A 12,139-nucleotide genomic window follows, 5' to 3' on the forward strand; every position below is an offset into this window, starting at 1 on the left:
TTGGCATTGTGTACTGCCTCAAATTATTATGATGAATATTAATATTGGAGTGACTGGCTTAGTTTAATTTTCTGGAAACCATTCCAATTAAGCCCCCTAACCACTTTTAAAAAAAACATAGTGGATAAGCACTCATATTGATAGATCTTTACTTTGTGCCAGGCATCATGTTAACACAGATCATCCCATTTAATCCTCTCAACTGCCCCATGAGGTATATTCTTGTCTCACTTGGATTCCCCTGAAAACAGAGCTTGAGACAAAGGCTTTATGTGGTAGTGTTTTGGGGAGGTGATCCCTGAGGGCATGAATGAGGCCTAAAGAAACCCAAACAGGAAAGGAAGAGGAAGTCAGTAAGAATTCATTACTGAGACACCACCGTGGGCAGCAGGGACTTAATTCTGCCTGACTGCCTGCGATATGGACAAATGCCTCTCACAATTGTCCAGCAGGACAGGACAGGGACATTTATCCACTGGTTCCCATTGCACACTGATCAGGGGTCACCCAGGAGCAAGGGAGTTCTCACAGGGCAGAAAGCAAAGCAAGGCCACGACTGCTCTCCGGGAAGGGAGTGGATGCAGCCAGCAGTGGCCCACTGAAGGTGGGGCTTGAATCAGAGGTGAAGTATGCGAGCTGGGGCAAAAGACTCTGACACAGTGACTATCGCCCTATTTTACAGAGAGAAAACCAAGACACACTGTGGTTACTTCACCTACTCAGGTCATAAGGCCGGTCAGTGGTAGAGCCAGTCCTCAAACACGGGCCAACTGGCCCCGAAGCCCAGGGGCCTGGCCATGTGCTATCAGCCCCACCAAGCGAGGGAGGAGGAAGGCTGTACCCCAGTCTCCCCTGAAGAGGGAGCAGTCTTTCCACCAATGCAATATGGAGACATGTTCGTGACATTCGTTGCACTTTCTCCTTTGGGAATTCATTTTTAAATTTGCAACAATATGCTACTGCAATGCTGCCATCTGTGTTTATGGGGGAAACAAATACTTTTCCTTTGAGATCATGTAGGAAGCCAGAGGTTCAGATGGTAACTGCCACTTGAGGGAAAAGAAGAAACAAAAAACACATAGCTCATACAATCTTTTTTGAGTTCAGAAACTGCTCTTCAATTTTTTTATTAAAATGTAATGCTTCAGAGAGTATAGAAATACACCCGCCAATGACCTGTTAGAAGTCAACCATTTGCTTCAAACATACAGAAGAAATACCTACCAAATTCTGCCTCATCAGAGTTTATTCAGTTGTACATATATATTATCAGAACGACACCAAAGTGGCTACATTTGACAGATTCTTCTAAAGTAGACACAATTTTTCTGACAGATTAGGTTTCCCCTTGACGAAAGTTGCAACAATTGTGCAGGTTTTGAAAGATAAGCTTGAAGGGCCACATATTAACTATCAGGGCAAGGAGCTGCAGATGGCATGCACACAGGGTCCGGAGGAGGAGGCCCTGGGGAGGGAGTGGCAGTCCCCGAGCACACAACACTTCGAGGAGACAAAACACACAGAGGAAGGGTCAGGGTCACATTCAGGAATTATAAGACATCACACTCAGGAGAGGAGAGGAAAAGGCGACTCCTTACACAGTCTTGTGCTGCCTCCAGGGGACAAGGACCAGTGTGGTTTCAGGAAAGGATGGCCTTTGGGGTGCGGTGAGCAGGCCCACTTTCCTTCAGGCTTTCTCAAGGCACTGGATGGGCTCCCTTGCATACTATTAACAAAAACACAGCGCCCTAGAGAAGAGCGGCTGGCACCTGGTTTGCCCTCAGGAGGAGTAAGGTGTCCTCCACAGTTTGAATCCAGCCTGGTGAAATGCACGGGGGGCCTTGAACTGCCTGGGAGCGCCCCCAGGGTCCAGTCATGAGGACACTGTCTTCCCTCTTCTATCCACTCTGGGAAAGAGGAATTGGAGAGCTCACCTGGGCTACTATATGTTGCCATGGCATTTTACGATTAATTCTTTTTCCCTGTTCTGTTCCTCCTTTGTGTCCAAAATGAAGGGAGAAATCACAGTTGCATAAACGGACTGAAAATGAGACTGGCCCGCCGGTGTCTGGAGCCTTCCTCAGAAGGGGACCATTCTTGTCAGCCTCTCCCACCCTTTTGGGCAGAACCACCTTTCCTAATCAAGCAGTTTAGCTTGATGTGTCCAGGGGACCCAGTATACACTAGCTTTGCCTTTTAAACTCACCTCTGAATTACAAAAGTTTGCATGAGATCATTTTTTTTCAATATACGTTACTTCTAATGACTGCTATGTAGCACCTTTCAGGCAAGATCAAGTGGGAACAGAAAAGACTACAGTGTGTGGACAAGACTACAGTGGCTTTCTTCTCTACCTCGAAGCTTCTCTCTCATTTGTTGAAAATAAATAAATAAATAAATAAATAAATAAATAAATAAAATAAGGGAGGAAAGACATAGTAAAGAGCTTGCAGTGTTTTCCAATCAAAACTGCAGACATGTCTTTCTGAGGCCATAGTGATGCCTGGGAATGTCAGGATAACCAAGGACAGATTGTCTCACTTACCACCAGGCACATCTATTGCCATGTCTGTCAAATGTGGGCAGAAGGGCCATTCCTTATCCACATCCCAGTGGAAAGGATGACGGGCATTGGGAGGAACTGCGAGACATTATGATCGGGCCTTCCAAAGAAAAGGTGTCAAATGCCAAGTCCCTATCTTCCCTGAAGGTACAGATCAATTTTAAATATATTTGACATACTTATGTCCATCAAATAGGCATTTTCTTTGTGCCCACACCACTCCATAGTTATCTTGGGCTTCCCTTGGAGTGGCCCTGCCCCTCTGAGCTCAGGGATGCTTTTTCTCTCCGTGTATTCTCTGCTGGACTCAGAGAACTGAGGATCCCCAGAAAACACACATGGGGTACCCACCCCAAGACCTAGTCCACAATGCCCAACTTTTGTCTCCACAAAGAGGAACACGGACTTACTAAGGACATGAATCACTGAGATAAATATATATATACTCCCTCAATAAAAAGACATTGACTTTATATAGATTTCCCTCTCATTCAAAAGCATCTGGCCCAGCCAGGAAAAGTCAACCCACTCTGGCTGCAATGAGATCGTACAAATCACAGGGCCAGAGTGAAGGGCAGGCCGGAGTAGGGGAGCTCCCTGCTGCTCCCAGGGATTTTCAATCCTTGCTAGGAGTCCACCTTTGGAAAGACGCTCACTTTATTGTTTCTACTCATCTTCCACTCCACCCTGCCTACCTTTGGCATCTTTGTCTGGATCAGCTCTTCTGGGGTGTTACCCAAGGGGGGCAGCAGCCGCTTTTTGCTGTTTCGGGTCTCTGAGAGCCACTGGGGAGGCAACTCAAAAGGACCAAAACCAAATTGCAGGGAATACTTGCCAGGGAATGTCTCAGGTTCCACAGGGGCTGCTGAAGCCACCTGGGATAGAGAGTCCACTGTGCCCAGGGGTGGCACAGGGGGCGCAGACTGTGGCCCCTGCTCTCTCTCCAGGCAGGTGCTAAGTATCTCCTTGGCCTGGAGGTCAGCAGAGCCAGCGTACTTGGCTTCGCTCTCTTCCTCATCCTCCGTGGACTTAAAGATCTGCTGCTGCCCAATGTGGAACATCTCCAGCAGCTGGCTTCCTGAGCGCACACTGGGCTCCAGGCTGACGTCGGCCAGCCCACTCCCTGTACTCACCACGTTACGGCGACTGTACCGGTGGTGTAGCTGTACTAAGGTCCCTACCAAGCACTTGCGGACAGATTTGTTCACAGTAAGAAAGAGCACAGGGTTTGCTAGCAGAGAGACTTTAGGCAGCCAGATGGCAGTGAGCAGCAAGAAGACAGAAGTGTCAGGGATGTTGAGCACAGTCTGGTAGACAATCAGGGTAGCGTACGGCACGCTACACAAGATGAAGACCATCACCATTGACAGCAGGGTGGCGTGCAGCTCGGCCTCCCGCTGGGAGGCGTAGGGGATAGAGATGGTGTTCTGTGGAGTCCGGAGCGCTGCTATGATGACCTTCTTCTTCTGGCTGGCACTCAGGGCCCGTCGAATCAGTATCAAGAAGAGGAAGACCATAGCCACAGGCACAATGACCGTGGTGATGTTATAGACCAGAACGTATACCAGGTGGCCCAAGGAGTTGCTCCAAACTTCGGTGCAGGTGGACATGGCATAGATGTCGGCCACATTGGTCACTGCAAACACTGGAATGCTGGCCACCACTGCATGGGCCCAGATGTACATCACCAGTTCCCGGGACTTGGCATCAGATATTTTTCTCTCCAGAGGATATAGAACGGAGTAGTACCTGCAAAATGCACACATAAAATTCATTTCACAGGAGAAGATACGCTTTAAATCAGGGGAATCTCTATTACCAAAAGTAGGAGAGACAGAAAAAAGGGTCAAGTTCTTCTATTCTGCCTAAGAAAGAGGGAACCACTGGGGAAGTTAGGCAGCCAGACCTTAAATTTTGAGGACTTTGCTGTACAATGCATACTAGCTTTATAATTATTGCCACCAAGATTAAATTCCAAAGAGTGCTCAATATAAAGGATGCCTCCATCTGCCATAAAGACATCTATTTTTCAGTGTAAGGCTAATTTGTAAAAAATTGATATATTAACCTTACAGCTGCTCAGGGCAGGACCCAATATTAAGGATGGACTCTGGCAAAGTCCTTCCACAAAATCAACTGACAAAAATTATGCCTGCTCAATAGCTATTGTCCCCACGATAATCACTTAGTAACTCTAAGAGCAAATAATAGGTCTAAAATGCCTGCATGTTAAAACTTTTTTCCTTCAAGCCTAACTTGATTATTCCATAACCACCTAATCAGAATTCAGAAAGCACCCTGCTTCCATATCAGCAATGATTTGGTAGAACTGAGTAGTTCTACAGACCCTAGAGCCACATCTGTCAGGAAAGGGTTTCCACTAGCCATCAGAATTGTGGTGATTATCAGAGATTAGCTCTGCCCACATCACTGCAGTCAGCTAATGCTGGAGTCAACCTTACAACCCTATTAACATTCATTCATTCGTGAGGCCAACAAAACACGAATGCTTTCCTGTCACAAGAGTTTCTGAGCACCACCTAGGTTTAGGCACTGAGTTACAAAAAGAAGAAAAGATATACAGGATGTTTCTAAAGTTAATGCGGGGGTGGGGGGAGCATTCATTCGTGAGGCCAACAAAACACGAATGCTTTCCTGTCACAAGAGTTTCTGAGCACCACCTAGGTTTAGGCACTGAGTTACAAAAAGAAGAAAAGATATACAGGGATGTTTCTAAAGTTAATGCGGGGGTGGGGGGAGCATGCAAACAATTATAAATGAGGAGGTGATGGCTCTACCAGAGGTATGCACAAAGGAAGTATGGGAAAGGGAGCACCTGGGAAAATGTCAAGAATGCTCCAGCTCAGGGAGATACGATGCAAACACAACATGACCACAGATGATCAGAGATGTATGGAGCACGATGAAATGTGTTCTAGATATCTTTCTGGGAGGGGGGAAAAGGGAGAAAAACACATAAGTTATGCATGCTCTCCATCTTATTTCTCTGAGTACAGATAAAGGTTTCTACCCACGCATGAAAACATGCTCAGGAGTCCCCTGGCTCTGATTCTTATTTGCTAACCGGCAGATAATGAACTCAGGCTTCCAGGCATTTTTGCTTCCATTATGTATTGGGAAATAGGCTGCAACACAGGCTCATTACAAGTAATTTTGTTAGTATATACACCTCTAGAAAATAATGCAGGAAGTGTAGGTGGCCTCCCAATTAACTTGCTGATTCAGTGCCATGAAACAAATATCCGTGAAAGAAGTGAGAGAAAGGATCATTTTCCCTTCACCTTCATGCACACCATACTTAAGCTTACGGGTAATTTGTATCTCTGAATAATAAAATAGGATACTAACAGTCTTAATTTTCTACTAAAAGGACTTATTTACCTTTTAAAAAAGAATGGCAAGTACACAGTAGATTGTCTGATGGAAAGAAAGTAAGGATATTTTATTGTTAGCATATTTTCCTCTCTAAGGTCAAAGGCCCAGAAATAACCTACAGTTATTATTGCATTGATTCTAGGTATAACAGAAAAGTATTCAAAAGAATGTGTTCTGCCCTAGCCGGTTTGCTCAGTGGATAGAGCGTCAGCCTGAGGACTCAAGGGTCCCGGGTTCGATTCCGGTCAATGGCATGTACCTTGGTTGCGGGCACATCCCCAGTGGGGGGTGTGCAGGAGGCAGCTGATCGATGTTTCTCTCTCATCAATGTTTCTAACTCTCTATCCCTCTCCCTTCCTCTCTGTAAAAAATCAATAAAATATATTTTTTAAAAAACAACAATGTGTTCTCACTCTTGTTGAATTCTATTCTTTAAAAAATTTCAGGATTCACAGCAGTATTATTCACAATAGTAAGAAAAAATGGAAACAACCCAAATGTCCACCAACTAATGAACGGATAACAAAAGTGGTACAGCCAAACAAAAGACTATTATCTATATATACAAAAGCCTAAGCGACCGTTAAGGCAGAACGACCAGAATGACTGGTCACTATGATGTGCACTGGCCACCAGGGGGCAGACGCTCAACACAGGAGCTGCCTCCTGGTGGTCAGTGCACTCCCACAGGGGGAGTGCCACTCAGCACTGCTACATCCCCCGAGGGGTCCCGGACTGCGAGAGGGATGTCCGACTGCCGGCTTAGGCCTGATCCCAGTGCTGTTCTCTGTAGAAGGTAGTCAGTCTAAACAACTCAGTGACTCAGGGAAGCGCAGGGAACTTAGGGTGAGCCTGCCACCACACTTGTCTCACCCACTCAGTGGTGTTCACAGGACAGACCGTGGTGGCCCAGCCCATGCATGTGTAGCAGCTGCTGAAGCTCAAGCAGCAAGCTGTGCAGCAGCAGAAGACCATCCAGCCACAAGCCAGCAGTCAGACATCCCCTGAGAGGTCCCAGACGGCGAGAGGTCACAGGCCGTGCTGAGGGACACCCCCACCCCTGCACAAATTTCATGCACCAGGCCTCTAGTTCACTAATAAAAAATAATGAAGAAAGTTGTTAAGACAGTAGATCCTAAGAGTTCTCTTTATAAGGAAAAACAATTGTTCTTTCTTTTATATCTATACTAGAGGCCCAGTGCATGAAATTTGTGCACTGGGGGGGGGGTCTCTGAGCCTGGCCTGTGCCCTCTAGCAATCCAGGACCCCTCAGGGGATATAGCAGTGCACCAAGCAGCAGGCAGCCAGGGAGGAGCCCGAATTGGGACTGGGTGCTGCGTGGCTCGTGCTTACCCCGGCCCACTGCGCCTGCTGCCACAGAGTTGGGAGAGACTCCCACCATGGCAGCTGTGCTCGCCAGCCATGAGCCCAGCTTCTGGCTGAGTGGTGCTCACCCTATGGGAACACACTGACCACCAGGGGGTAGCTCCTGCATTGAGCGTCTGCCCCCTGGTGGTCAGTGCACATCATAGCAACCAGTTGTTCCGCCTTAATGGTCGCTTAGGCTTTTAATATATAGATGAGATGATGGATGTTAACTAAACTTATTGTGGCAATCAGTTCACAATATATTCAAGTCCTCTATGCTGTACACCTTAAACTTACACAGTGCTGTACATCAATCATATCTTAATAAAACTACAAAAGAAAAAGGAATGAAGTACTAATACATGCTACAACATGGATGAACCTTGAAAACATTATGCTGAGCAAAAGAGCCAGACATAAAAGAACACATACTGTATAATCTTACTTACATGAAATGTCCAAAAATAGCAAACATACAAAGACAGAAAGTATATTAGTGGTTGCCTACGTCTGGGGTGGGAATGGAGAGTGAGTGTAATAAGCATGAGGCTTCTTTTCTTTAGGGTGATGAATCTGTTCTAAAGGTCAGCTTTATTGATGGCGGCACAACTCTATAAAGATATTAAAATTCATTGACTTATACACTTAAAATAGGTGAATTTTGTGAAACATAAATTGTTATCTCAATAAAAATGTTGTTTAAAAAACTCTGAGAAAAGTCCACAATGTGGTCTGAAGACTTGAGACCTCACTAAGCAGGTAGTACAAGGGGCAGTTGGAAGGACACCTCCTATATATACAGAGTGGCTCAATGCAAAATTCATGAGGGCTGTAACTGCATCACCAGGATGTCATTGACTTTTCACTGTGATATTCCAGTGCTGTGCAATGGTTCTTTCCAGATCTTCAAAGGTCTGTTGTTGAGCATGGAAGAGACATGCGAAGTTACTGTAGAGCAGTAATGACAAACTGGCATTGCATGGTACACATTTAGCTTGCTGAGGGATTTGAGTGTTCCACATAATATTTTTAATGCAAATTAATTACAAACATTAAAAAATGATAGAAATCTAGATCTCTAAATTTTCTCCTAAGAAAACAGAGTCCTGCCCACTAAATCTAGATAGCCACAAAGCAACTATTAGCTGCATCTGCTAAGTGACTGACCCCAATGAACATGAATGCACACACAACCCCAGCCTGGTCTGTGGCACTTGGATTTATCACCTGCCTTGTCTGATCCTGTGAATGGTGAGTTTCTAGTGAGAAAAATTCCAAAGAGCTAGAGTGGCTCACAGCAAGATCTGATGGTAAAATGATTGCGGACAATAAATCTAAAGAAGAATGTGCCAATTAGAAGCAAAGCCTAGAGAAAGAGAGGCAAATATTGGTGCAACCTATCCAACCACAGGCTACAAATAATTCATTTAATTCTTCTTACTGCTGAGGAAACTGAGGCTCAGAAAGATTAAGCCACTTTGCCCAAAGCCACCCACCAAAAAAAGCATGTACCAGTAGATAGATTTCTGACTCCAGAGTTCCCTCTCTTAAGCCAACAACTTCTCCTCATATGCAGGGCCTTTGTATGACTCTGTCCCTCCATGCAGATGACATTAGGCAGCTAATGAAGTCAAGGTTCCAGGCCTGAGAGGCTGAAAGCGACTCCACATATGGGTTCTGCAATCCATACTCTCAGAGGTTATTAAGATATTAAGTATGTTTTGAATGAACAAAGCATTTAAAAAATTCCAAATTCATCTATAATGTAGTTAAATTTATCATAGGGTATAAAGTCAGAAGAGCCAGCCAACCTTATCCCTTCAGCAACTTTTCCTTTCTGCAAATCTTGAAATCAAAAGTACTCATGGGCACAGAATACTTTCCAATTCTTGTTTTCTTATTTAATTCTATTCGCTGCATTATTATCTCAACTGTCTTCATGATACACTAGCAACAAAGAGAAAAGACAGGAGGCTGTTGATTACTAAGATCTTTAAACTCTGATAAATTTGATCAAATTATGTATGTAGTAGTTAAAATGTAAGATTCATTTCCAAATGAACATCCTCCTAAAGAGGATGAGAAGAGAAAACAACAACCATCATAAAAGGCCTTGGAAATAAATCCTCCAAAGGAATTCTGGTATTATCTGGCCCGGTCCAACTGGACTATCTAATTTTTTGTTAAATAACACTGAATTGTTCTGTTGTTCTTCCAGAAATGCTTTTGTCCTACATCAAAAGCCCTAATTGTGGAGTTATCAATCAGATGAGCCTATCTACTGCAAATTGCAACACAAATACCACCAATTCCAACCAACTTGAAGCTACTCCAGGCTCCAGTAGCGCTGCCCAGCATCATGATGTGACTCCCAATGTCACATCTTTTTTCAATGGTCCTATTTTCCACAGCTGCTGTTAAATCCACCTGTCTTGTGTGAGGTATCTGTTCTGGCAATTCATTCTCTTTCTGTTGATCACAAACTAAAATAGTGAAATAATGACTATTTCCCATTTGCTTCGTGATGCTAATATTTCAATATACTTTCAAAAATTGGGCATTTGGCTACCTGACCTTACCTGTCCAAGGCAATGGCAGGAAAGCTGAGGATAGTCACAGAGCAGAAGACTTTATGCAAAAATTTGACGACCTTGCAGAAGAGCATGGTGTAGATCCACCAGCAACAGTGAGGACTGGTGCTGAGGACGATGTCGAAGGGCACACAGACCAGGCTGGCACAAATCCCCGAGCAGGCCAGGTTTTTAATGAACCTGTTGGTGACAGATTTGAACACGGTTGTGCGGCAAGTTGACCATAACACCATGAAGTTTCCTGGCCAAATATGCAAAATAAATAAATAAATAAAAATAAAATAAATTTTAAATAAAAAGAAAGAAGAAAAAAAGGAAAGAAAACACAGGTTAAAAAAGACTGAAAAACCACATTTCAGAGTTGATTTCAAAGGATTTAACTTAAATACTTGCATATTATATTGTCAATTTATGTGAAATCATTTAAATCATTTACATACATCTCAAAAATTCTGGAAGAATTTCTAGTGGTGAGTTTTGTTACTTAATTTAGACATATCCTGTTGTGGCCCTTAATAGCTCTTATCATAATTATTCATTTGTTTACTAGCATTATGATACTGACTCAGTCTCCTCTAAGTAGTATAAACAGTTTGCTTGGAATTACTTAGTCTCAGGCAGCCTACTCTCACCAAGTTTGCAAATGACTTCCACATCGCCAAACTCTGCAACAGAAATAGGACGCAAACCACAGGTGCAATTTTAAATTTTCTAGTATCCATATTTTTAAAAAATGAAAATCAGGTAAAATTTTAACAGTGTATTTTATTTAACCCAGTATATCCCAAATATTGTCATTTCAACATGTAATCACTACTTTAAAAAATAGTAATGAAATATTTTTCATTCTTGCTTTTGTACTCGGTCTTTGAATCTGGTGTGTATTTCTTTAATTGAAATAGAATTGACAAATACCATTGTATTAGTCTTAGCTGTACATGATGTGCATCTTATAGTACATTTCAACTTGCACTAGTCACATTTCAAGTGCTCAATAGCCACATGCAGCTGGTGGCTCCTATACAGCGCTGTCCTAGACCTTTAACAGAAATGACACATTTGACTAGCTCTCTTTGAGCATTTCCTCTTGTGGCTTCCACGACCTATAGTCTCCTGGTTTTCCTCCTATCTTCCCACCTCTCCCATGTCCTGGCTATTCCTAGTTTTCTTTACCAGGCCCTTATCTACCCTCTCTCCAAAACCTCTTCCTAGATTAGATTACCCATTCAGGGGGCTCTCTATTGAAATGCTGATGACTCCCACAGTCATGTTCTAAACTAGGCCTCTCCTCTCAACTCCAAACTCTTATTTCCAACTACACATCTGATTCCCCACACCTCTCAATCTGTCTCCTCTTGATCAAGAGCCTAGGTGATCTAGGTGCCTTCCTGGCTCACTGGGCACCAATTACTTTGGCCTTGCTTTTTCTTTAATGGGGATCAAGGTTGGTCATGTCTCAGTGCCTTTGCATGTTTTTTTTATACTGCCTCACATGCTCCTCATATGTCTGGCTCCTTCAAATCTAAGTCTTAATGTAATTGCTGTCTCCTCAAAGAGGACCTTCTCTATCTTTTTATTTTAAATACTCACTGCTCCTCCTTCCATTTTATAGTCTATTATAATATCCTGTTGTGGCCTTCATAACTCTAATCATAACTATTAATTTGTTTACTTGTTTCCCCTCCATTTCATGAGGATAAAAACCATGTCAATCTTGGTCATGCTATAACTCTACTGCCCTGCTCAGTATGACACACAACAGGCAGTTGTTAAATGTTTGTTGAATAAATGAATTTGTAAGATAAGGGGATAAGCAGTAATTGAAAGTCCCTGCAGTAAGAAGAACCCTTTTATAATAGGTATATCATGTGAGGGTATTCTAAGTCAGTAGTTCCCAAACTTTACTGGGCCTCAGAATTACTATACCAGACAGTCTGAATCACAGCGAATAGGTACGGAACTGGGAACCTGCATTTGTAACAAGAACTCCAGATACAGTTGGCCCCCAGATTAAAGTTTCAGAAATACCTCTTCCACACAGTTTATACCACCACCACCCGCCACCCCCAAGGCTCACAGGGACCAAGTCTTTAGGTATGCAGGGCAGCCTACTCTACTGGTAGAGCTTTTACCTGGTGAGAGAGCCAGGTCAATTTGGCCAGTCAGTCACGACCCAAGGATACTGCTACCTCCTGTGCATACACTTGGAGAACGCCCTCCA

The 12,139-nt window shown here is 43.7% G+C and overlaps 1 protein-coding gene across 1 annotated transcript; it reads right to left on the reverse strand.

Annotated features, from left to right (window-relative positions):
* Positions 1-1,093: 1,093 nt before the first annotated feature.
* On the reverse strand, positions 1,094-10,680 carry GPR176 (G protein-coupled receptor 176). Its single transcript, XM_014534773.1, has 2 exons — positions 9,907-10,680; positions 1,094-4,312 (listed from the first exon to the last, which is right to left on the reverse strand). The coding sequence occupies exons 1-2, from the start codon at positions 10,311-10,313 to the stop codon at positions 3,190-3,192; spliced, it is 1,530 nt and encodes a 509-aa protein (XP_014390259.1). The 5' UTR covers positions 10,314-10,680; the 3' UTR covers positions 1,094-3,189.
* Between the last annotated feature and the right edge of the window lie 1,459 nt (positions 10,681-12,139).

The sequence above is a fragment of the Myotis brandtii genome, unplaced genomic scaffold (assembly GCF_000412655.1).
Source record: "Myotis brandtii unplaced genomic scaffold, ASM41265v1 scaffold133, whole genome shotgun sequence".
NCBI classification, from domain to species: domain Eukaryota; kingdom Metazoa; phylum Chordata; class Mammalia; order Chiroptera; family Vespertilionidae; genus Myotis; species Myotis brandtii.